The sequence below is a fragment of the Schistocerca piceifrons genome, chromosome 2 (genome assembly GCF_021461385.2).
Source record: "Schistocerca piceifrons isolate TAMUIC-IGC-003096 chromosome 2, iqSchPice1.1, whole genome shotgun sequence".
In the NCBI taxonomy this organism is placed as follows: Eukaryota; Metazoa; Arthropoda; class Insecta; order Orthoptera; family Acrididae; genus Schistocerca; species Schistocerca piceifrons.
Window position 1 is genome coordinate 935283477 of NC_060139.1, and position 26840 is coordinate 935310316.

Consider the following 26840-nt stretch of genomic DNA (forward strand, 5'->3'; position numbering starts at 1 on the left):
GTACTGTAGGTCTCTAGAAGAGCGTAGCGTTCCAGAAGATTGGAAAAGGGCACAGGTCATCCCCATTTTCAAGAAGGGTCATTGAACAGATGTGCAGAACTATAGACCTATATCTCTAACATCGATCAGTTGCAGAATTTTGGAACACGTATTACATTCGAGTATAATGACTTTTCTGGAGACTAGAAATATACTCTGTAGGAATTGGCATGGGTTTCGAAAAAGACGATTGTGCGAAACCCAGCCCGCGCTATTCGTCTACGAGACTCAGAGGGCCACAGACACGGGTTCCCAGGTAGATACCGTGTTTCTTGACTTCCGCAAGGCGTTTGATACAGCTTCTCACAGTCGTTTAATCAACAAAGTAAGAGCATATGGAGTATCAGACCAATTGTGTGATTGCATTGAAGACTTCCTAGATAACAGAACACAGCATGTCATTTTCAATGGAGAGAAGTCTTCCGAATTAAGGGTGATTTCAGTTGTGCCGCAGGGTAGTGTCGTAGGACCGTTGCTATTCACAGTATACATAAATGACCTTGTGGATAACATCGGACTGAGGCTTTTTGCGGATGATGCTGTAGTACATCGAGAGGTTGTAACAATGGAAAATTGTACTGAAATGCAGAAGGATCTGCAACGAATTGACGCATGGTTCAGGGAATGGTAATTGAATCTTAATGTAGACAAGTGTAATGTGCTGCGAATACATAGAAAGAAAGATCCCTTATCGTTTAGCTACAATATAGCAGGTCAGCAACTGGAAGCAGTTAATCCTATAAATTATCTGGGAGTAGGCGTTAGGAGTGATTTAAAATGGAATGACCATATAAAATTAATCGTCAGTAAAGCAGATGCCTGACAGATTCATTGGTAGAATCCTAAGGAAATGCAACCCGAAAACAAAGGAAGTAGGTTACAGTACACTTGTTTGAATACTGCTCACCGGTGTGGGATCTGTACCAGATAGGGTTGATAGAAGGGATAGAGAAGGTCCAACGGAGAGCAGCACGCTTCATTACAGAATCATTTAGTAATCATGAAAGTGTTACAGAGATGATAGATAAACTCCAGTGGAAGACTCTGCAAGAGAGACACTCATCAGCTCGGTACGAGCTTTTGTTGAAGTTTCGAAAACATACCTTCACCGAGCAGTCAAGCAGTATATTGCTCCCTGCTACGTATATCTCGCGAAGAGACCATGAGGATAAAATAAGAGAGATTAGAGCCCACACAGAGGCATACTGACAATCTTTCTTTCCATGAACAATACGAGACTGGAATAGAAGGGAGAACCGATAGAGGTACTCAAGGTACCCTCCGCCACACACCATCAGGTGGCTTGCGGAGTATGGATGTAGATGTAGATACAGCATTTTAAAATTTTTTTCCAAAATTTGCGTCTTCAAAATGGTATATGTAGTGTCATCTTTGGAGGGCTGTATCTCGGAGCAACAAAAAAATATGTGTTCCTTACTTAGTCCTTGATTTTAACATATGCTAAATTCAATAACATTCGAGACTATGAAGGTAATATTTTTTCCTGATTTATATGGACTATGCTGAAACAAAATTTCACAGATGCATATGATTTGTAAGAAGTATTTCTCCTGTCACATCTGCACTGCGTGCACACTCCACAAAACTGCCACAGATATCACACTAGTCACTGTCTGGTGATGCCGCCTCGTGGAAAGACTTATGGGAGGTTCTGCAACAACCCTCTGCCAACGCAGCATTACAATTCCGGTTTTTTCTTGGTACCCCCAACATATAACTGCCAACTTCAAAGGGCAATTTCGTTGAAAAATAACGTAATTTAGATTTAAAAAACTATCTCAGTTAGGCCATCATGCAAACAATTGCACAATGTAAGCAGAACTTACTTTTTTACTGTTTATAAATAGCAGGCAACGTGACAAACGAAAAAGATATAAGTACACTATTGACATTTTAACTCTAGTATCACTTTCCACAAAATACTTACATTTTGATGAAATATGCTTCCAGTATTAAAAACAACATTACGCAACAATGTTACAGTTAATTTTAAATTCCATACCTGCATCAGGAACAGTAAGTAAGGAAGAGACAGCTCGCATTGCTGACCGTTTCAGTTCATCTTGCTTCTCATACTCCTGTTTAACAGAATTGGCTTTAACTTTCATTGTGCAGGTATTCCGCAGTGGCTCTATCAAACGTTCCAACCCTTAAAATGTGGGAAAGTAAAATTAAACAGAAACAGCTTACACAAACAATAGGGCTGAATAGGTATACTTTCATTGTAACTGAACTGCTAGAAGTACTGATAGTACTATAATGCTTACAAATAACAACACTGAGGCAAATGTAATATTTACACATGAGAAATGAAGAACTACCATTATTATGAGCAAGACAGCATATTCATTGCAGCAACAATCACTATGGAGGTGGTAGTGATGGGGGTCAGAACAGGTGGGAGGGACAGTGTGGCAAGGTGAGAGAGAGGAGGGGGCAGGATAGGGTGAGAAGAGAGAAGGGAAGGGAGGAATGCAAGAAAGGGGGAGGGAGGGGGGTAGGATAGGGTGAGAAGGTGTGACGCACAACAGGAGGATAGGGCAAGACGGTGCGTTGCACAGTAGAGAGATGCAAGATCGGGTGGGGCGAGAGGCAAGATCGAGCAGGCAGGGAGGCAAGATAGGGTGGGAAGGGAAGTGGAAGGTGGAGGGACAGGAAAGGAGAGAGTAGGGAGATGGGAAAAAAAGAATACAGAATGAGGCAGAAGAGGACAAAAGAGATCCGACAACAGCACAGGAAGATAAATTCTGATGAAACAATTTTCTGTCTGAACTAACATTAACGAAAACTTCAAGTAACCTTTCCACAACCAAAGTGTGTTTAAGAGACAGATCAGTTTTAACTGTGTTACACTAAAACTTAGTCAGTATAAGTATGATATTCAGTACTTACTTTGTAGAACTGCAGTAGGACAAAGTTGCGCTAACCGGGCAACCATTAAATAAGTAAGCATTTTTATATCGTAATGATCTTTCAATCCATTCTCCACATGGTTTAAAAACTCAAAAATGTCAAGTCTGTCAAGACAGGAGTCAAGAAGAGTGTACATGCATTCAAATGCTGCTTTTCTGATGTCTAGTCCATCATCAACAGTATGTTTAAAAGGCCCCATCTCCACTTCTCGAATCAGTTCTTTCTGTTTTACACAAATGGAAACAATTAATTAGGAACAGGGTTGTTACAATAAAAATTTTACTAATCATACAACCACAGTAGAAAGACATTTCTTTTGCTGATTACATTTCCTTAGTTGAAGGCAAGGATAGTACTGCCACATATCTGACAACATTAAACTTGACAGTCAATGGGAACACCTGCATTCTGATGTCATATGTTGTGTTTAAGATCCCCTCCCCCATAGCTTATGTCACACGCGGAATAAGCAAAACCCAATGCCCTGTTTCAGTATGTGATTTGCAGCACAACAGAAGGAGTGGTTGCTTGTTTTATCATCAAATAATTGGAACCATCTTTTCCTGACAACACTGCTTCCAAATACTGTGACTAGGTAAGGTTCTGAAACAATGCAACAAAATTAATCTACAACAATTTACTTCAAGCTGCAACCAATTTTTGTATACAGCACAATTTTACCTCTTTCTCGAAGCCTAATGTTGTGATGGTACATCACATAAATGGACATTTGGAGAAAGGAAAAAGAAGTTTTTGTTATGCGACATGTGAACCATAAATTATCTAAAGACTAAGTACGCCTGCGCAGTGCATAACAAATAGTAAAGAATGTAAATTATTATTATCAAATAATCTCTGTGTAACATTATTATCGAATAATCTCTGTGTAACATAGGCCTTGAAGGTCATAGACAATGCTTTGACTGAACTCACTCTCCTGTTTATGTTTCGTCTAGAGGTAGGCCACCATTGTAGCGCTGGATGATAATGTTAGTTTTTTCTGTATTTTTGCAAAGTATAATAGAAATTGTTATTAGAAAGTGTGTATTATTGACTTAGTTGTCACCTCTCATGGTCACAACCATTAATTCTCATTAACCAAGTTTTTTCATAAGTTCGAGTTGCGGGGAGCTCTTCTTCCCTAGCAGCATTTGGTGGGCCATTATGCTGACTATCTTTTATAATTAATAATTAATGTTATAATATTAAATGTAAATGTGAGAGACTTCTTAATTTTGATCTTTCATTAATTTCATAGTGAGAGATTTCATTCACTAAAATTCACAGCACTGAATGAGTTCATTATCTTGCATTTCGGCCACTTAATGGCAGATGAGATTCTCTCCAGTTTTGCCTTACAAATAATGAACAAGAAATATTGAAAATCATTCCATTCAATAAGCTCCGCAATATCTCAGTTCATCTTTGCTAAATTTGGTACATAAATAACCAGTAGCCCCCGAGACCCATATTAATAATTACAGTTTGGATAAGAATACGTACATTTTCTTTTCTAAATGGCAGCGCTCACGCAAACCATCTATTAGAAGGTGTAGAATCGCGCGTTGTGTTTAAATAATATTATATCGTACGTACTTCGGGGCAGCCAATGTCCGTACGAGTGTTATCGCGGTATACATTAATTAAGTCTCATGCTAGCCCAAAATATTTAAAGACACCCCAACCAAAATCATAAAATATAATTATAAAAATAAAAAATATATAATCATCCCATGATAAGTGGCCGCATATATAACTATACCGTGATAATGTGTGTATATTTATCACTTTTTCACACTCCCTCTAACTTTTAATTCTATCATTTTACATTTTGTTCCTCAATTCTTTAAATCATTTAAAAACAAAATATATTAAGTAAAGAAGATTCATAAATAACCATCCCAAAAACCCATATCATGGAGCTTTCACTAAATGGCCTGATTAGAAGCTGTATTACAAGTAATCTGATTGAGTGGAATTACAGGTGAATTAAGTAAGGAGATTACTTTGAGAAATGTAGCAACCAGCAACATTGTATACAACTGTTTATGCAAAGACATTTTACGCTTTCACCCCTCTTCAATTGGCATTAATAAATTCGCCTCTTTATCAATACAACATTTTTATCAATTACATTTTGAATACTGCAGCTGTGGCATTAACACGTCAACTTCAACGATGCACTACCAGATATTTTAGTGATATTCATACAATGTACACACAAAAGATCTCATCACTAAATTAGAATTTTCTGATAAATTTTCATCAATTTTCTTAACTTCCAATTTAATTTCAACTATGCTTCAACACATTGCTTACTCTGAATTTAAAAATCAAATCCTTGTTGTGTGAACATGTTGTTTATTTACTGTTATTCTAATGACAAAACTGTTCCATGTTGGGCTAGACCAACTTCGGTGTTTAAATTAAAAACATAACAGAACAACAAGAAACAAACTGTCCACATGAATAAATTTGAAAGCATATTTACTTACACGGACTTTTGTTTCACTGTACAACTGTGGTAAAACAGTATCCAACAGATCTCTGACTAGAATAGGCTTGTTGTGTGCAGCCGAATTAAATGCTACTAGAGCAACTCTGCGAACATTCAAATCAGGATCCTGAAGAGTGCTCAGGAATTGTCCAATGGATTGCCTCAGTAAAGGATCAATTGCTTGGGGCTGAAAGTACACAAATTAATCAACATTCAACTAAATAATTTCTCTTCCCTCAGGAAACTGAGGAATTAGAATTCATAATAACTATAGTAAATTGAAGCAAGTTAAGTAATACAACATTTGTTATAGCTATAAATATTTTAATAATGGAGAGGTGAATACACATTCATGCCAACAGCCAACGCAGAAATCCTTCATTAAAACTAAAAAAAGCATTAACCTATAATTAGTTTGCTGGGGGGGAATCTGTATATGTACAGGAATTCAGGTAATGGATTCACTAATATGAAATCTTCATATAAAGTTTTCTTATTAACATTATCACAGCTTCTTTTGTTACAGGATAAACATACAACAGTTAACAAATACCATTTCATCTGAAGTGACTAGTGACTAGTAACCCCCCCCCCCCCCCCCCCCCCCATTTACACACAACACAAGACATGGAATAAAGTAGTTTTCAACCAAAGTAAGCATTAAAATATGTGTGTCTCAACTGAAATGTATTTTACAATTCAGTTCACCTATACTTAATTCAATATACTCCACCCACAATGTTTGAAACAATATAATAATAGCTTGTATGACCAAAAATAAAGCATGTACAACTTCTGATTTCTGGGCAGACGTGCACATTCCTCAGTTTCAAGTGAAACATAGATCATGTGAAACTTTAACACTGCCAAATATTTCGTAAGATTCACTTCAGGACAACCCCTAAACACCTTTGCCATACCCCTGTCAGCCAAGAGAGTTGCTTTCGGCTTCTGTCGTATCGGGCTCTGTAACCAACTCAAATGTATTTACTTCAAAGACTTGTAGTGACTCAACATTTCTGTGGCCATAATTGAATATTAAATGAAACTATGTTCAAAACTATTAAGGGCGTTCATGGCTAGTTGTTGATGTATTTCTTGCCGGCTTCTGTCTTGGAATCTTTGATCAACATTAAAAATTTCTCTACAAGTTTCAACAGCACAACTGCAGCCATTATCAAAGGCTGACCCTCCATTGCTGCTGGTGGACTGGAACAGACAACAACAACTACTACAGATCATATGTATCAGTTATGCCAGCATCCGACAGCTTTTCCCTGGTCAGTACTGCTGCGAGTCTCTCAAAGTAACATGCGACGTTTTCTCACTGCAGCATAGGAACCAAGGCTCTGTTTACTACAAGGCTTTAATCTTTCTTATTGAAATTATTGTCATTATTGTGAATTTCTATTGCTTCCTTGAACAAGTCAGCAGAGTCACTGTTCTCTGCACCAAGAACTTCTGTGTCAGCAAATTCTGATCATGCGGTCAGTCTCACATAGCATGTGCTCTGCCACAGCCAATTTCTCCATCTGCCCCAAAATGCAATACCATTTATATTCAGTGATCCTGCTACTAATATATCATCCAGCCATTCAGACAGACTTTTCCATTGTAGAAAATATATTTCCAAGATTGCATGTGGGCATCTTTCATCCTTTGCCAATCTGAGATACCCTTTGATCATCTCCGTTGGTTTGTAAATAGTTGTTAGGCCATGTTAGAGCAATATACAGAAAATTATGTCTGTCACCAAGTAATGTATGTTAGAGAGCACATACCAGACATTTCTTCCTCCAAAGTGTCACTTCACTGAGAGTTAAGTTTCAGATCACTTCTTATTCAACTGGTGTGGAACCCATTGTTCCACAAAACACTTCCCAGATGTTGCATCTTGTGTATAAGCTGCTGCAGATCACATATGAGTATATTTTTCTGACTTGCGGTGTGATTTGACAGTTTGCGCAGGTATTCGTCAACGTATGCCAATTTACGAAACACACTGTGGCCAAGGTTTTCACCATTCCTCGTAACCAGCATAACAAGAAAGGGTAGCTGTTACTCCTGTTTCACATCCATAGCAAATTTCATGTTTGCGTGGAGACTGTTCAGATATCTTAGGAAATCACCGAGCTGTTTCTCACCATGGCTCCCAGCACAAGTGTCATCGATATAAATGTATCATCTCATAAGGTTACAATCTGCCAAACCCAGTGCCTGTCTTTTCAAATGCCCCTTGAAGAAACTGGTAACCACTGGACTAAATTGACTACCTGTGGCCACATTTTCAAGCTTTGTTTTTGAGTCATCTGCCTTTGGTTGGTTTGATGCGGCCCACCACAAATTTCTCTCCTGTGCCAACCTCTTCATCTCAAAGTAGCACTTGCAACCTACATCCTCAATTATTTGCTGATGTATTCCAAGTTCTGTTTTCTTCGAAAGATTTTTACCCTCCACAGCTCCCTTTAGTACCACGGAAGCTATTCCCTGATTTCTTAACAGATGTCCTGCCATCCTGTCCTTTATACTTCCCAGTGTGTTCCATATCCTGTACTTTCTACTTGCCAGTGTATCCATATATTTCTTTCCTCACCTACACCTAATTTTCAACATTCTTCTGTAGCACCACATCTCAAATGCTTCAATTTTCTTCTTTCCCTGCTGTTCATAGAAATCGCCATTCCACTAAGTGGTTTGTGGTATGACATACGTGGAAGATTTTGGTTATGTCCTGCAAGAAAAGTGAACCTATTTGCTCCACACTGTCGCTGAGAAGCACTTTGGTGAACAAAGAAATAACATCAAATCTTATCACTACATCATTTTGTCCTAATTTCTTCAGTTTCTCAATGAAATGTCTTGTGTCCCTTATGTATGTGTTCGTCTTTTCCACATGCAGCTGAAGTAGAGGGGTCAAGTGTTTTGCCAGTTTATACATTGGTGAGCCACGAGCACTTGTGATCAGTTGCACCTACACATCATATTTATGGATTTTTGGTAACCCGTACAACACAGGTTCCTCTCTAGCTCTGGGTGGATGATGCACCAATTAAGTAAGCAGGCAGTACCAATATGCTCTTGTCAACGTTAATGCTCTCAATAGTTTGTAATTCTTCTCTATTCAGGTTGCAAGCTGGTGGTTTGGCCTGATGTAGCATTGTGGCAGTTTCACTGTGTATTTCCTAAGCTTTTTCATGAGGAAGCTTCTGGATGACCGCATTGGCGTTGGTAATGATATCCTCCAAAGGTAAAATTCAGAGGATGACAATCAAATTCCCTGATTTTGGAAGGACAGACAATTCCTCTAGGGTCAGTGGCAGTTTACTTATGCTGACCATTGTGTGTGACATGTTGGGAATTGATTTAACAATATGCTTTCCACATTTTACATACTTTTTCTTCTCTCACTTGGTGCAGCAGTTGAGTTTGTCCTGAATGCTTCTGTGAGTGATGCTGTCAATCTTATCCTAGTTGCCTCAATGCACATTGCCACTGAGTTGACAGAAAAAGCTGTGCATCAGTTTTTGTCAAGTTTTTCTTGGTTGGATGAATTTCCCACCTCCACCCTGCTATAGTTACAAACTGCTTGAATGGTTGATATGATCACTTCACTGCAAACTGTGATAAAAATCTAAGAGGACTTTCTTCTTCCGTTGTTGGTACAATCCTGGAATTTCCTCCCAGTAGAGGTACAGTACAAATTTGTTGAGACTTTCAAGGCCAATTGTTGACATATTACCTGCTGACTTCCGTCTCAACGTCTTCAGCCAATGTTTGTTTAATGATTTTTCCTAATGTTTCACCAATGTGAGCAGCAGGCATTGTCAAAGGTTCACCCACCACTGCTGACAGAGGGATGAAGTCAAGCCCGCAGCCACCAGTAATTGTATGTACCTGAAACCCTACCACCTCAGCTATACGGGTACCAGAAGTCCATAAAGATTATGTATCATTAAGACCAATCGTAAGTGTTCCTGGCTCAGTGATGTACAAACTGGTCCAACACTTGGCCTCTGCTTCAGCTGTACTTACAAAAAGCCAACATACACATAAAGAACATGGAACATTTTTATTGAGAAGCTGAAAAACCTACAACTCTGACCAATTATGCCCTGCTGGGCTTCGACAGTGTCTTTGTCTATCACAGTGGCATTCAATGAATTTCTGGAGATCACTGGTCCATTTTCCTGAAGGACATCAAGTTCTTTGATGTACGTCTCAACAAGTGCTATGTAGAGTGATGATTTCTACGAACAGCTGGAACACGTCATCGCGGTTAGTCCATTTAAATCACGTGGTCGCCAATTTCGCCATGGAGCACTTCAAAAGACAGGCGTGGACTATGCAGCTTGTAAACCTAAGGTGTGGTAAAAGTATGTCGATGAAACAGTCTTCATGTGGAACTATGGTGATAAACAACTCAATGACTTCCTAAGAAATGTGAACAGACCCATGCCAACATAAAATTTGCTGTGGATATAAAAACGGACCAACAGCTATCCTTTCTAAATGTGCTGGTTATGAGGAATAGTGAGAATCTGGGAGACATGGTATAAGGAAAACTGACAACATGGCCAATAGACTGTCAAATCATCACCTGAGCCAGGAAAGAGGAATAATTAATATGCTCATAACACGACATGAATATGTGAACCACAGAACAACAGACATGAGATGCAACACCTGGAATGCATCCTGAGGAGCAATGGGCACTCCACCAGCTGTGTAAGATGTGTCACTAAACCCAACCCTCAGCAAAGTGACACACTGGAAGAAGAATTGTTGGGTACGGCCTTTCTGTCATAGATCCACAGAATGTAGGACAGAACTGGCCACATATTGTGCAAACACTGCATAAAGATGATTTACAAAGTGACCAAGAAGATCAAAGAGTTTCTCAAATCAGTAAAGGACAAAGTAGAACCATTCACAATGTTCGGAATACTGCATGCCGTGTACATGTGGAAAAGTATGTCGGAATGACTGGGTCAAACATCAATACCGCAATTATAGTGAGCAGAATCAAAAAAGGCCAGGAACGGCCATAGAACTTGAGGACAATGAATGGTGGTGGTGGTGGTGGTGGTGGTGGTGATTTGTGGTTTCATGGCATGTAGTGGATGTCAACAGTCATTTGTTTGTTTTGAAAGCTAGTGGTTGCTCGTAGACAGTAGTCCGGTCAGCCAGGCAGCTGCCACCAGCCTACGAACACCAACAAGAGGGAAGTAACCAATTTTGGGATGCTTTATGAGTTCCTAACTAGGAGAAGATTACATTGTTTCACCTGTGAGCTTTGGTAGTTTAGTTTTTGAATTTCTGCATGTTAATTTAATATTCATTAGACACAGTTCATGCATTTCTATTTGTGTAGAAAAGTATTATTTAGTCTCATCTGTGTGCTTTGGTAGTTTAGTTTTTCAATATCTGCATGTTAATCTAATTTGTTACATTCCATCCTGGATTTTCTGTTGTTTGATTTTATTAATCTAATTTATTATACAGTTCTCGCATTTTCGTAATCATCTACAGTAGACTTCTACAGCGCATGTTGATGTTGTTTGGTTTGTTTGTGTAGTGTAGTTTTCCATCATCTTTAGTATGGATAGGAACTGATTGCTACGTGTGGACGCGAGCTGAGTTGGTGACACTTCACTCTCTATTCCAGACTGTGTTGGCTTCAGTTACACAGCTTGAGGCTGCAGTGGACAGACATAACTGTTTGGGACTGGCCATGGGAATCCAATGGACATCCAGCATGACCCACAAATCCGCCGACTGGTCCGCACCATTGGCCAGCCCAATTACTGTTCACATTAAGGTTGTCCCCTCACCGGTGGTAGAGTGGGAGGTCATCTCAGGGCATGGCAGACTGCAAAAGAGGGGGGGGGGGCTGAATATTAAGTCTCCTCTGTTGGTCTGACAGTTTCCAGGTGCTATCCGTGGTTGACAATGTCCCTCAGCCCAATACAGTCGCTTGTCCTGTATCAGAGGAAACCTCTCAGCCTGCAAGATCCCGGCAGTCACAGAGGGTGGTATTACTGTGAGCTGCCAGCTCCAATGTTAAGCACGTTATGGGGCCCCCTTAGGGACATGGCTGTCAAAGAGGGGAAGATAGGCACTGTGCACTCCGTGTGTGTACCAAGTGGAGTCATTACAGACTTGGCACGGGTCCCTCTGCATGTCATGAAGAGCACAGGGTGCAACCAATTGCAGGTGGTAGCTCAAGTTGGTACCAATGTGTGTCACTTTGGATCAAAATAGATTCTCTCTGGCTTCGAGTGGCTATCTGAAGTAGTAAAGGCTGCCTGTCTTGCTTGTAAGACAAAAGCAGAGCTCACTATTTGCAGCCTAGGCGACATGACTGATTGTGGACCTCTGGTACAGAGCCAAGTGGAGGGCCTCAATCAGAGGCTCAGATGGTTCTGCAAGTGTGTAGGCCACACATTCCTCAACTTGCGCCATAGGTTGGTGGGGTTTCGGGTTCCACTAAATAGGTCAGGAGACCATTACATGCAGCAGGCGGCTGGCTACACGAGTAGCAGGGGCTGTGTGGCATGGACTGGATGCTCTTTTATGTTAAAAGGGTCTCAGGAAAACGTAAAAAGGGCTTCAGTCTCAATGGGTGAAGGGCACACACAGTAATAATGTAGATGTAGGAATAACAGTTGTAAATTGTTGTATCTGTGTTAGGAAAGTACCTGAGCTCCAAATGCTAATAGAAAGCACTATTGCTAATACAGTTATAGGCATGGAAAGTTGGCTAAAGCTGGAGATAAATTCAGCTAAAATTTTTGCAAAGGAACTAATGGTGTTCAGAAAGGACAGACTAAATATAGTTGGTGATGGGAGTGTTTGTTGCTGTTAGTAGTTTATCTTGTAGCAAAACTGTAGTAGATAGTTCCTGTGAGTTAGTATGGGTAGAGGTCATTCTTGGCAACCGAAATAAAATAATAACTGGATTCTGTTACAGACATCCAAGCTCAGATGATACAATTGCTGAAAGGTTCAAGGAAAACTTGAGTCTAATTTCAAACACATACCCCAACTCATACAATTATGGTACTTTAATAACGATAAGAAAACCAGCAGCTGTATTTGAACCCAGCATGGATTTTTATTTTTAAAACAGATTACCATTTTCCACGTCAAATGGTGTCATCTTCTGGCCCCTGCATATGAAAACACAAATAACATGATAGAAGACTATGAGAGCAAAGACAACATAAATCATAGTTTATGACTAAAAAGGGATAAATAACATCATAAAATTACATAATTAAAAACAGTATTGTTACCCACATAGAACAAAATTTAGCATCCAACTTACACAGCCTTTTTTTTTTTGCAGCAATGACATAACAGACTTGAGGGGAACCCACGTGTACAATGAGTTACACCAGCAAAGAGATTGCAGTCACATATATTCCTCACCAGAACAGGTACCAATATGAGATTTAAAAAAAATGAAAAAAGAAAAAAGAAAGAAACTTATAAGAAACTTATAACATAATACCAAGTGGCCGCAGTGGACAAATGCAACACAAACCTAATGACCAAACGTTCGCTGGAAAATACAAACCCACTGACATACCAAACCCCAAAAAATGTAAACAATGTAAAACATGGTATACAAATAGCCACATGCTCCACTGATAGTACTCTACAGCAACTCATCACATGTGTGGGTTCCTCTGAACTCTATTATGGCACTTGTCCGTGTGTGTGTGTGTGTGTGTGTGTGTGTGTGTGTGTGTGTGTGGGGGGGGGGGGGGGGGGGGGGGCAGTGGAGGTGGTTGTTGGGGATGCAAAGCATATACTAAATTTTGTTTCGTATGGGTAACAATACTATATAGTTATTACGTAATTTTATGATGTGATTTATCCCTTTTTAGCCATAAAATATGACTTATGTTGTCTGTGCTCTCATACTCTTCTATCATGTTATGTATGTTTACATACACAAGGGCCTGAAGACTACACCATTTGGTGCCTAAACTGGTAGCACATTTTAAAAAGAATAAACAATGTTGAATTCAAATACAACTGCTGGTTTTGTTGTTATTACTCGAGTACTTCATATCCAGATGCAATCCCACTTTTCATGATGGATTACTAGAGACTCATACCATTATAGTGGTGGCGACTTCAATTTACCCTCGACAATTTGGCAAAACTACATGTTTAAATCTGGAGGTATGCATAAAACATCATCCAAAATTGTGCTACTCAGTTTTCTCTGAAAATTATTTTGAGCAATTAGTTCATGAGCCCACTCGAATAGTAAACAGTTCTGAGAACACACTTGACCTCATAGCAACAAATAATCCCGAGCTAATAACAAGCATCAAAAAAGACACAGGAATTAGTGGACACAGGTTTGTTGTAGCCAGACTGAATACTGTAACTCCCAAATCAAGTAAAAATAAACAAAAAAACATATCTATTCAAATTATCAGATAAAAATTTGCATGATGCCTTCCTGAGGCACAATCTCCAATCCTTCCAAATTAACTGCATAAGTGTATACAAGATGTAGTTTGAATTCAAAGAAATAGTATTGACAGCAATTGATAGATTTACACCAAATAAATTAACGAACAACAGATCACAAAACAGGTCTAAACAGTTGCAAAAACCATGAAAAAAAGCATGCTAAATTTAGACAAATGCAAAATCCCCAAGATTGGCAATCTTTTACAGAAGCTTGAAATTTAGTGTGGACTTCAATTTGAGATGTTTATAATAGATTCCACAACAAAACTTTGTCTCGAAACCTACCAGAAAATCTACAGAGATTATAGTCGTATGTAAAATATGCTAGAGACAAGGCAAAGTCAATGTCTTCTCTGCCTAACAGCAATGGAAACATTATTGATGACTGTGCTCCTGAAGCAGAATTACTAAACACAGCCTTCTGAAATTCCTTCACCAAAGAAGATGAAGTAAATATTCCAGCGTTCGAATCAAGAACAGCTGCCAACGTGAGTCACTTGGCAGTAGATATCCTTAGAGTAGTGAAGCAATTTAAATCACCTAATAAAACGAAGTCTTCCAATCCAGACTGTATACCAATTAGGTTCCTTTCAGAGTATGCTGATGCAATAGCTCCATACTTAATCATATTCAACTGCTCACTTGACAGAAGACCCGTGCCCAAAATCTGGAAAGTAGCACACAAACACCAATATTCAAGAAAGGCAATAACAGTAATCCACTAAATTAAAGGCCCATATCATTAAAGTCGATATGCAGCTGGATTTTGGAACACATGTTGGTTTGATCATTATGAATTACCTCGAAGAGAACGGTGTATTGCCATACAGTCAACGTGGATTTAAGGAACATCATTCTTGTTAAACAGAACTTGCTCTTCAGACACACACACACACACACACACACACACACACACAAAGTGTTGAGTGCTAGCAACAAGGGATTTCATACTGATTTCCTATTTCTAGATTCCCAGAAAGCTTTTGACATCGTACCCCATCAGCAGCTTGTGATCAAACTGCATGCTTACTGAATATCATCCCAGTTATGCAATTGGATTCGTGATTTCCTGTCAAGAGAGATCACTGACGGAAAGACATTGAGTTGAATAAAAGCGATTTCTGGAGTTCCCCATCATAGTGTTATAGGCCTTCTGCTGCTTCTTATCTTTATAAATGATTTAGAGGGCGATTTGAGCAGCTGTCTTCAGTTCTTTGCAGATGATGGTGTTGTTTATAGTCTAGTAAAGCTATCAAAACTAATTACAAAATGATTTAGATAAGAAATCTGTACAGTGTGAAAAAGGAGTCCTTTGAACTTCAGTTACACAATAAATCAATCAAATCTAAAGACCATTAACTCATTAAAATATCTAGGAATTACAACTGTGAACAACTTAAATTGGAAAGAACACACACAATATGTTGTGGGGCAGGTGAAGCAAAGACTGCGTTTAATTGGCAGAATGCTTAGAAGATGCAACAGATCTACTAAAGAAACTGCCTGCACTATTCTTGTCCAACCCCTTTTGGAGTACTGCCACACAGTGGGATCCTTACCATAAAGGATTAACTGAGTAGACTGAGAAAGTTCAAAGAAGGGCAGTACCTTTTGTGTTATCGGGAAATACGGGAGAGTGTCATGGATATGATGCAAAACTTGGGGTGGAAATCATTCAAACAGAGGCATTTTCCATTGTGGCGAGACCTTCTTGCGGAATCTCGGTCACAATCTTTCTCCTCTAAAAGCAGAAATATTTTGTTGACTCCATCCTACATAGGGAGAAACAATCATCATCTTAAAATAAGGGAAATTAAAGCGTGTGCAGAAAGATATAGGTGTTCTTTTTTCCGCTTCCTATTCAAGAGTAGAATAACAGAGAATTAGTGTGAAGGTGGTTCAATGAACCCTCTGCAGCACTTAAGTGTGATTTGGACAGCAGTTAAGTAGATCCAGGATGCTTAACAGCAAGGTCATCAGCACCACTGCATGAATCGTATACGGATGAGCATGGTGAAAATCTATGAAAAAATAACAATAAAATCAAAAAACCAAGTTGCATTCACATACAAGAAATGAAAAAACCTCAATTAGGTGAGCATCAGAAAAGCCTTCAATACAAGGAAAACAAAACACAGCAGAATAACTAGAAAAAAAAAATCAAGGACAAAATACCAGTACAGAGAGAGTTAAAAAGGGGACAGGTGACTTCGATTGGATGGCTCCTTAGAAATAATGAGTGACTGAGCCCATCTGTGACACATTACAATCTCACACCCAATATTTTGGAAAGAATTACGGACTTCTGCATCTACATCTACATCCATACTCTGCAAGCCACCTGACGGTGTGTGGTGGAGGTTACCTTGAGTACCTCTATCGGTTCTCCCTTCTATTCCAGTCTCGTATTGTTCATGGAAAGAAGGATTGTCGGTATGCCTCTGTGTGGGCTCTAATCTCTCTTATTTTATCCTCATGGTCTCTTCGCAAGATAAACGTAGGAGGGAACAATATACTGCTTGACTCCTCGGTGAAGGTATGTTCTCTAAACTTCAACAAAAGCCCGCACTGACAAGGGAACCTCCCCATCGCACCCCCCTCAGATTTAGCTATAAGTTGGCACAGTGGATAGGCCTTGAAAAACTGAACACAGATCAATCGAGAAAACAGGAAGAAGTTGTGTGGAACTATGAAAAAAATAAACAAAATATACAAACTGAGTAGTCTATGTGTAAGATAGGCATCATCAAGGACAGTTTGAGTACAGGAGCGCCGTGGTCTCGTGGTTAGCGTGAGCAGCTGCGGAATGAGAGGTCTTTGGTTCAAGCCTTCCCTCGAGTGAAGATTTTAATTTTTTATTTTAAGACAATTATCAAAGTTCACGCACTCACACATAATCAACTTCACTCTCCAAAATTCCAGGACATGTTCAGATTTGCTTGGACATATGCAGGATTTGACGGTCTACACACGGAAAAATTTGAAAACATATGTTTTCACAGAGCACGGGGAAAACTGCGCGGCTGTGAAACTGTTGCATTCATTTGTTGCAGTTTATGTGACAAACTCTTATGTTTTCATCACTTTTTTGGGAGTGATTATCACATCCACAAGAAAACCTAAATCGAACAAGCTAGAAGAATCTTTTTACCCATTTGCCAAGTGTACAAGTTAGGTGGGTCGACAACATATTCCTGTCATGTGACACACATGCCGTCACCAGTGTCGTATAGAATATATCAGACGTGTTTTCCTGTGGAGGAATCGGTTGACCTATGACCTTGCGATCAAATGTTTTCGGTTCCCATTGCAGAGGCACGTTCTTTCGTCTACTAATCGCACGGTTTTGCGGTGCGGTTGCAAAACACAGACACTAAACTTATTACAGTGAACAGAGACGTCAATGAACGAACGGACAGATCATAACTTTGCTAAAATAAAGAAAGTAAACTTTTCACTCGAGGGAAGACTTGAACCAAGGACCTCTCGTTCCGCAGCTGCTCACGCTAACCACGGAACCACGGCGCTGCTAGGCTCGTCTTCTCCTTGATGTTGCCCACCTAGCGCATGGACTACTCAGTTTGTATATTTTACTTATTTTTTTCATAGTTCCACAAAACTTCTTCCTGTTTTCTCTATCAATCTGTGTTGTTTTTCAAGGCCTATCCACTGTGCCAACTTATAACTAAATCTGAGGGGGGTGCGATGGGGAGGTTCCCTTGTGAGCATCTCTCTTGCAGAGTCTTCCACTGGAGTTTATCTATCATCTCCGTAACGCTTTCGCGATTGCTAAATGATCCTGTAACGAAGTGCGCTGCTTTCCATTGGATCTTCTCTCTCTCTTCTATTAACCCTATCTGGTATGGGTCCCACACTGGTGAGCAGTATTCAAGCAGTGGGCGAACAAGTATACTGTAACCTACTTCCTTTGTTTTCGGATTGCATTTCCTTAGGATTCTTCCAATGAATCTCAGTCTGGGGTCTGCTTTACCGACGATTAATTTTATATGGTCATTCCATTTTAAATCATTCATAATGCCTACTCCCAGAATTTATGGAATTAACTGCTTCCAGTTGCTGACCTGCTATATTGTAGCTAAACGATAAGGGATCTTTCTTTCTATGTATTCGCAGCACATTACACTTGTCTACATCGAGATTCAATTGCCATACCCTGCACCATGCGCCAATTCGCTGCAGATCCTCCTGCATTTCAGTACAATTTTCCATTGTTACAACCTCTCAATATACCACAGCATCATCCGCAAAAAGCCTCAGTCAACCCCCGACGTTATCCACAAGGTCATTTATGTATATTGTGAATAGCAACAGTCCTATGACACTGCTCTGCGGCACACCCAAAATCACTCTTACCTCGGAAGACCTCTCTCCATTGAGAATGACGTGCAGCGTTCTGTTATCCAGGAACTCCTCAATCCAATCACACAATTGGTCTGATAGTACATATGCTCTAGCTTTATTCACTAAATTACTGTGGGGAACTGTATCGAACACCTTGCGGAATTCAAGAAACATGGCATCTACCTGGGAACCCGTGTCTGTGGCCCTCCGAATCTCGTGGACGAATAGCGCGAGCTGGCTTTCACATGATCGCCTTTTTCGAAACCCATGCTGATTCCTACAGAGTAGATTTCTAGTCTCCAGAAACGTCATTATACTCAAACATAATATGTGTTCCAAAATTCTACAACTGATCAATGTTAGAGATCTATGTCTATAGTTCTGCTCATCTGTTCAACATCCCTTCTTGAAAACGGGGATCACCTGTGCCCTTTTCCAATCCTTTGGAACGGTCGCTCTTCTAGAGACCTACGGTACACCGCTGCAAGAAGGGGCAAGTTCCTTCGCGTAATCTGTGTGAAATTGAACTGGTATCCCATCAGGTCCAGCGACCTTTCCCCTTTTGAGCGATTTTAATTGTTTCTCTATTCCTCTGTTGTCTATTTCGATATCTACCATTTTATCATCTGTGCGACAATCTAGAGAAGGAACTACAGTGCAGTCTTCCCCTGTGAAACAGCTTTGGAAAGAGACATTTAGTATTTCAGCCTTTAGTCTGTCATCCTCTTTTTCAGTACCATTTTGGTCACAGAGTGTCTGGACCTAGAACCTTACTTTCGAATTCATTGAACGCCTCTCGCATAGCCCTCCTCACACTACATTTCGCTTTGCGTATTTTTTTTTCTCTGCAAGCCTTTGGCTATATTTATGTTTGCTGTGATGTTCCCTTTGCTTCCACAGCAGTTTTCTAACTCCGTTGTAGTACCATGGTGGCTCTTTTCCATCTCTTACGATCTTGCTTGGCACATACTCATCAATTGCATATTGTACAATGGTTTTGAACTTTGTTCACTGGTCCTCAACACTATCTGTACTTGAGACAAAACTTTTGTATTGAGCCGTCAAGTACTCGGAAATCTTGCTTTTTTGTCACTTTTGCTAAACAGAAAAATCTTCCTACCTTTTTTAATATTTCTTTTTACAGCTGAAATCATCAATGCAGTAACCGCTTTATGATCATTGATTCCCTGTTCTGCGTTAACTGTTTCAAATAGTTCGGGTCTGTTTGTCACCAGAAGGTCTAATATGTTATCGCCACGAGTCGGTTCTCTGTTTAATTGCTCAAGGTAGTTTTCAGATAATGCACTTAAAAAAATTTAACTGGATTCTTTGTCCCTGCCACACGTTATGAACATTTGTGTCTCCCAGTCTATATCCGGCAAATTAAATTCTCCACCCAGAACTATAACATGGTGGGGAAATCTACTCGAAATATTTTCCAAATTTTCCTTCAGATGCTCTTCCACAACAGCTGCTAAACCAGGGGGCCTATAGAGACATCCAATTACCATGTTTGAGCCTGCTTTAACCATGAAAATTATTTCACATTTCGGATCTCCGTCAATTTCCTTCGATACTATTGCACTTTTTATCGCTATAAACACGCCTCCCCCTTCACTGTCCAGCCTGTCTCTGCGGTATACATTCCAATCTGAGTTTAGAATTTCATTACTGTTTACATCTGGTTTCAGCCAACTTTCTGTCCCTAGTACTATGTGGGAATTGTGACCATTTATTAATAAGAGCAGTTCTGGTACATTTCTATAGACACTCCTGCAGTTTACTATTACCACATTAATATTGTTATTCCCTGTTGTGTTTTGCCTACTACTACCTTGCCACGTCTCAGGAGGAGTCTTGTCGGGCCTAGGGAGGGAATTCTCTAACCTAAAAAACCCATATGTGCACTCCACACAAAATCTTAAAAGATGAATCACACGCACCTCAGTATCATTAATAATAGAGGGAAGAACCCGCAGGAGACCCATATCAACCTCAGGTCATCATATAAAAGATACTCAATATAATAGGACTTATGTCCTGAAACCAGGCAGTGTTTTTCTTTTTAGAAACAATTTTTACAAAACTATGAAATTTTATCATTGACAATGAATAAAAGTTGTCGATGTCCTGTCACAAGAACTGTTTGAATTAAAATATGTTGTACAGATAGCTGTGTCCCACACCTGTGACACACTAGTGGCTCCTCACGTCGTCAGAGAAAGCTACACATCAATGGGCAATGGCTCCCTAAGTCATGTAAGGGCTGATACTTCTTTGCTGTGGTCAGAAGGAGTTAAGCCACAGTCCCACTGAAGGTGTTACACAGAGTAGCTTATTACTCTCACTTCCAGCCACTGAGCCTCCCACCAACACACAGTCTTCTTGGGCAAAAATGAGGTAACAACCTGCAGGGGGACTGAACATCCTGCAGGAGGTGGAAGGGAGCAAGGCCCCTCAGCAGCCACATCAGCAAGTTTGTTTCCCTGGATGCACCCTGGAACCCAGCAGAAAGTTATTTCCTCGTCCTGTATTTGCAATACAAGGAGAGTGCTCTGCACATCATGCACCATCCGATTTGCGGGGTACACATGACCAATAGTGAGGAGGTATTGTGGAAATATGAGCAGATCAGGAATTTCTTACCATGACACTGTCCCATCTACTCCAGTTACCTCAAGATGGCACACAATTCCGCATAATAAACTGAAAACTGCTCTGGGAGCCCTAGCCTGAGGACAACAGGACAAAAATGAACATCCCAAGAAAAATAGAATATGGACCGGGGTTAAATTGAAGAAAGACAATGAGGAAGCAAAAATGAAGACAGCGAGAAACTTAACATCCAAATTGGGGATTTTAAAATTAACACAGTCTCGACTGCAAGAAACCTTTATTTTTGTGTTGATAAGTTACTGACCATCTTCAGACTTCACACCAAGATGGCAGGCAGTGGCAAGGATCGGAGCAGGTGTTACGAACTCCACGCATGTCCACTGCTCCCAGTTCATGGAGTTCGTTAACCTGCTCCATTCTTCGCTACTGCCTACCATCAAAGTATGAGATCTGAAGATAGTCAGTAACTACCAAACTGGTAATCACAAAAACGATAGGTTTCTTGTAGTCGAGACCATTTATGTTCATTTTAAAGTACTAAGAAAAAACACTGTTCTCCACAAGAAATGTTCTCAAAAAATTAAGAACTGGTGATCTTGAAGCAGACAAAGTTAGATAATTCTGCTATCTCAGCAGTAAAATAACCCATGATGAGCAGAGCACACCAGCACTGGCAAAAAGGGCTTTCCTGGCTGACAAAAGCCTACTAGTATCAAACATATGCCTTAATTTGAGGAAAAAATTTCTGAGAATGTTCACGTGCAACACAGCATTGTATAGTGGTGAAACATGGACTATGGGAAAACTGCAACAGAAGATAATCGAAATGTTTGAGATGTAGTGCTACATAAGAATGTTAAAAATTAGGTGTGAAGGTAAGATAAGAAATGAGGAGGTTATCTGCATAATTGGCAAGGAAAGTTTCACGGAGGCAATCGAGTTCTTACTTGACAGCTCAACAGTCACTAGTAAGGAGACATTTATGGGATGTGCCTGGCAGAAACAGGGCCCTGCACCTGGATGTAAGGAGATATGAGCCTTGAAACCTGCAGTGGATGCCAGGTCAGGTTCGGATAGAGGTGGAAAGGTGGTATGGAGGACATGAAGCTCCTGGAAAGGAACCGTGTCTGAGACAACTTGAACCTTATCAGTGATGGAGAATCCATACAGCAAGAAGGCATGCAAACCATGTTGCTAGCTGAGTGACTATCGACAACAAACAGCTGTTGTATGCAGTTTTGATTGTCAATTTACCCAGTAGGGAAATCAAATTGTCACCATACCTGACAAATGTACAGGATGGCAGGACCAAGTCACGGGAACCAACACCAGCATATGCTAAGAGGTTAATGAAAGAAACATTAGCTCCTTGTCTACCTGGAAACAGGCATCCCAGTTTGTAATCATGAGGTTGATGAACAACTTAGTGGTGGAAATATCGCCCTGAGGAACAAATGCCTGAAGCTCAGGCATCGCCCCTTGACTCTCATGGGGTGTTGTATCCAACTGTCCTGATGGCTGATGACAGACATTTTGGAGATGCCTGTCTTTCCGACAACAGCTGCAGTTCTCCCAGCAATATGGACAGTCTGCACATGGTGGGCTGTGAAGCAGTCAAAATATGATGGGAGACCTCACTGTTATGCCAACAGGGTGTGACAGGCTATCCAGAGGCCACTGACTTCTGAAATCGATGACTCATGTCGTCACCGTCAGGAAAGGACTTATGAGAATTCTGTCCCCAAGGGGGCAACTGGACCACTGCTACTTAGGATTGATGTGTTCACTTGCTGCCTGCGTGATCTCAAGAGAGTGCAAGGTTTTCAAAATAGTGTCTGGGAAGGGTTGCCTGGTATTAGGGCAGAAGTGCTTACTTCCTGAGTGTAAGCTAATTTGACCACTATGGTGTCTGATCAAAGAATCTACACACCTAGTCTTGCAAGCAGGGTTTGTACAAGTGAAATCACAACTTTCACTGGACCTCTGCAAATCCGTCACCAAGAGCGGTACAGCTGGCCAAGCCAATTGTGGTACTGATGGAACTTGAGGCACAATGCAACTGTATTTGAATCGTTGGGAATAATAATGTGACAACAATGAATACACATCCTTGAGCATGAGCGCAACAGGATTCGTGAGTGGAGCCAACTTCTTTAGTAAGAAAAATGTCTTCAGGGAAGACCAAGAAAGAATGATCACTGTTTGAGAGGGTCATCAGAGATCTGAAAGGTGCCAATGTGCTGATTCAACTGCTGCTAATTCATGTCCCAGTCCTCTTCGGTGGCATCGCACAGTGGAAATACAGGTTGGTAGATCTCCACCTGGGAATTCACCACAGCCTGGATAGGTTGGGAACTCTGAACCTGTAACCGACCGTACAAAATTTGAATTTCCTGACAGAGCAATTCAGTCGTTGTTGAAATTGCTATTGAAAGAAGCTGCTGGAGCAGCCATTGCTGTTGCTGTTCCATGAACTGCACAAGTTTTGTGCCTTTGGAATGCTGATAACCTTACACCCTGCAACCAGTTATAGTGACCAGTATCAAACAAGACCAGGAACAAGTTTAAAACCTGGAGAGATGAGCAGAGGATGTCAACAGCGAGCCACACGAGAGTAAACAGGTGGACAACAACAAGAGAGAGAATGGAGATTACACAGTGTAATGATGAGTGCTGTGAATTACCCATGAGCAAAACTGTAATAACTAGTGAACCCAGAACCAAAACAACATTTTGTAGGGAGATCAATACAACCAGATAGTGACATCACAACTGACTGAGCAGCTGCACTGCTGGCTTTAAAAGGGCAGCCACAGATGCTGATAGGGCAGGAGGATCAGCATGTCTCCATAGAGTTACAGGAGCAACAACAGTGGTTGCAGATTACAGCAGTGCTACCTAGGGGCAGTCATCGAAGTCCATGCCTTCCAGCAGACTTTCAAACTCGCCAGGCCAAGATTCCAGAATGATCATCAAACATTAACACTATTACAAGTTGGCACATGTGAATAAATTGGTTGTGGTGGAGCACATACTGTATAAAACCAACCACATAATGAAGTTCACTGACACAGAGGTTTTCATTGTGTGGAAAAGCTACTTCCTCCTCCCCCCTCCCTTTAGGAGCGCCATAGAAATTAACAAACATAACAATAGGTTCAACAACAATGAAGAAAACTTCAAGATAAATAGGCCCACATTCCAATGCTGCAGTGAACTAATGTTGCAGGTGGCAAGGGAAGAACCTGAGCAATAATAACCAGTGGAAAGCCCTTAGACAATGGTGCAAAATCTCTGACTCAACTCCATTCTGCCACCAATGGAGGAAGAACATACGACAATGTCACTCAGACGTGCTAGTGTAATGTCATGAAAATCTGTAGACAAACATCAGCCATGGATCCCGAGACAGAAACCAACAGGCAATACATCAAAATAATGTTCATCTCACTTAAAACAGTTGTGACAGAGAAAAACCAACAGACAATATGTCAAAATAACATTCAGCTCATTTAAAACAGTTGGGACACAATCTGAATTGTACAGCTATTCATTTGTGATAAAGACTGTAAGCAAACACAAACATATTACCATTCTACGTTCATAATGTTAAATGGTATGTGCCACACCCAATAAGACGGCAACAGTTTTAACTCTATCATCCAAAGTTAAGGGCCATAGAATTCAACAACATTAAAGGTCCAATATGTTAAATCACTACAGTGTGAATTACTTTGTTTACTCAACAGTCCAAGTTTTCACACACAGACTATTTCTATTTGAATCTCTTACAAATGACAGAATTTTACCTCATTATCAGTATCTGTCAGAGAAATAAATGTAGGGCAAAACTAGACTTTAGTCTGTGTTTTCTTCACTAGCATTCATGGCACAAGTAGACCTGACTTGGTGAAGATGCAGTGCGTGCCCATGGAATTTATTTCATTGTGTTTAAAATAATGATTTCAATTAACTCAATCTGAGTTACAGACCAACAGATTACTACAGTCTCAATCATATGATTAAGTATCATTTGATCTGAAAGCACACGTGACATTTCTGTCAAAATGCAAGCCAACTGACATAACAGGTAACTATCATGTCTACTTACCTGATCAGAAATGGTAAATTTTACAGCAGTAACGACAGTGGTGCGCATAAGTGCCGATTCTGAGGCCAGCGACTTTTGAAGCTGTGGCAAGAGGACTCCTGGATCAATTAGTGTAAGTTTTCCCAAACACTCTGCAACAACATTACGTGTTCCTTCTTCTCCGCATTCACAGTGACGAAACAACTGCTGCCATATAGCAGGTACAAATGGCTGCAATAACTGAATACCACCAGGACTAGATGACTGCCATGATATGATCTGAAGAGTAAAAACACAAATCAGCTTTAATGATCCTGGTTGTTTGTTACCAACATGTAGTGTCATTTCCCAGAACTCTTTACAAAACCTAAAAGAAAAGCTGTTTCTTTCATCTTACACACACACACACACACACACACACACACACACACACACACACTCTCTCTTAAGGGTGATTTCTAGATGCGTAGAAAACGACCAATGAAAGGCAGATCAGGACTCAAACCCATATCTGATACACACTTCTATCATCACTTACATTCAGTTGCATTTTAGTTAATGAGGGAACAAGTAGCACATAATATTGTACAAGCAATGAATACAATGATGTCACACCCTAGCCAATGAACATCAATGGAAAATAATACACTGCAACAAACCTCTTTCAGTGAGTGGAGGAGGAGATACTGCCTTCTTGGTTGAGCCTCAATTTCCTGCAATACAAATGGCAGGTACTGCGGTAAGTTGCCTACAGCAACACTCCCAAGTGCATATGAGGCAGCTGATTTTATCTCTTCAGATGGTGGCGAGAATGAGTTCAATATAACTTGCTTCAAACTAGTGATGCTACTAAGGTCACTGAAAGAAAGAATTGGTAGGGTACATTACATGACACATAACCAAAAAGTACATGATAAAAGTGCAAGTTTTATATTAAAATCTCTGAGAAATGTTTTGGTGGTTTATTCCACCAAAATTAATTTGTATCAACAGTTTTTGTTTAATATCCGATATTGTATATAAATCCCATATTGGGATCATATATCATACAAACATGACTTATTGGACCGCCTTCTGCAGTGCATTTTTAGTATACAGTGCTCCAACACTGCAGAAGTAGATAGCAAATATCTCAAATATATCCAGATGTTGGAGCTGAGTCAGTACCATAAGACTACAGTTACTTAGAATTTCATGACTGATTCGTAGTTATGCTTCTCATTTAACAGAATTTGGTTACCGTATTTACTCGAATCAAAGCCACACTCGAATCTAAGCCGCAACTGAAAAATGAGACTTCAAATCAAGGGGAAAAAATTTCCCCAATCTAAGACGCATTGAAATTTGGGGCTCGAAATTCAAGGGGAGAGAATTGAAACCAAGTTGGTCCATTGTAACATGAGACACAATTTAGGTTGAATGGATGAAGATACAGCTACAGTAGTTTGGTTCGAGTCGTAAGCTTAGCAGTTAAGCCTTACCAGGCAGCCATTGCTATGTGCCAGGCGCTCTGTCCGTATTTATACGGGTATCCTTCCTTTTTCACGTGCTTAGTTTGGTTTGAATCGATTGCTTATTTTGCTTTGATCTGATAAGTGCCGTTCCCTTTGTTATAGGTGTTTACGTTACACTAAGCTGGAAATGCATTATTGTTCTGTGTCATGAATTTTCGCATTCTGATAAGTGTTGATGACCTGTCGCCTCTCATAGCAACTGCCGCTTTAAAAAGAGAGGGAGAGAGAGAGAGAGAGAGAGAGAGAGAGAGAGAGAGAGAGAGAGAGAGAGGAATTGTCTCATTAGCGAAACAAT

General features: G+C 40.2%; 1 protein-coding gene across 1 annotated transcript in view; it reads right to left on the reverse strand.

Moving 5' to 3' along the window:
- The window catches only part of LOC124775659 (cullin-associated NEDD8-dissociated protein 1), a 168236-nt gene that overhangs the window by 12679 nt on the left and 128717 nt on the right, over positions 1–26840 (reverse strand). Inside the window, exons 17-21 of the mRNA XM_047250487.1 lie at positions 25691–25889; positions 25053–25310; positions 5469–5657; positions 2953–3196; positions 2063–2209 (exon numbers count right to left, since the gene is read on the reverse strand). Of these exons, the coding sequence (XP_047106443.1) occupies positions 2063–2209; positions 2953–3196; positions 5469–5657; positions 25053–25310; positions 25691–25889 (1037 nt within the window). The remainder of the gene's footprint in view (positions 1–2062; positions 2210–2952; positions 3197–5468; positions 5658–25052; positions 25311–25690; positions 25890–26840) is intronic.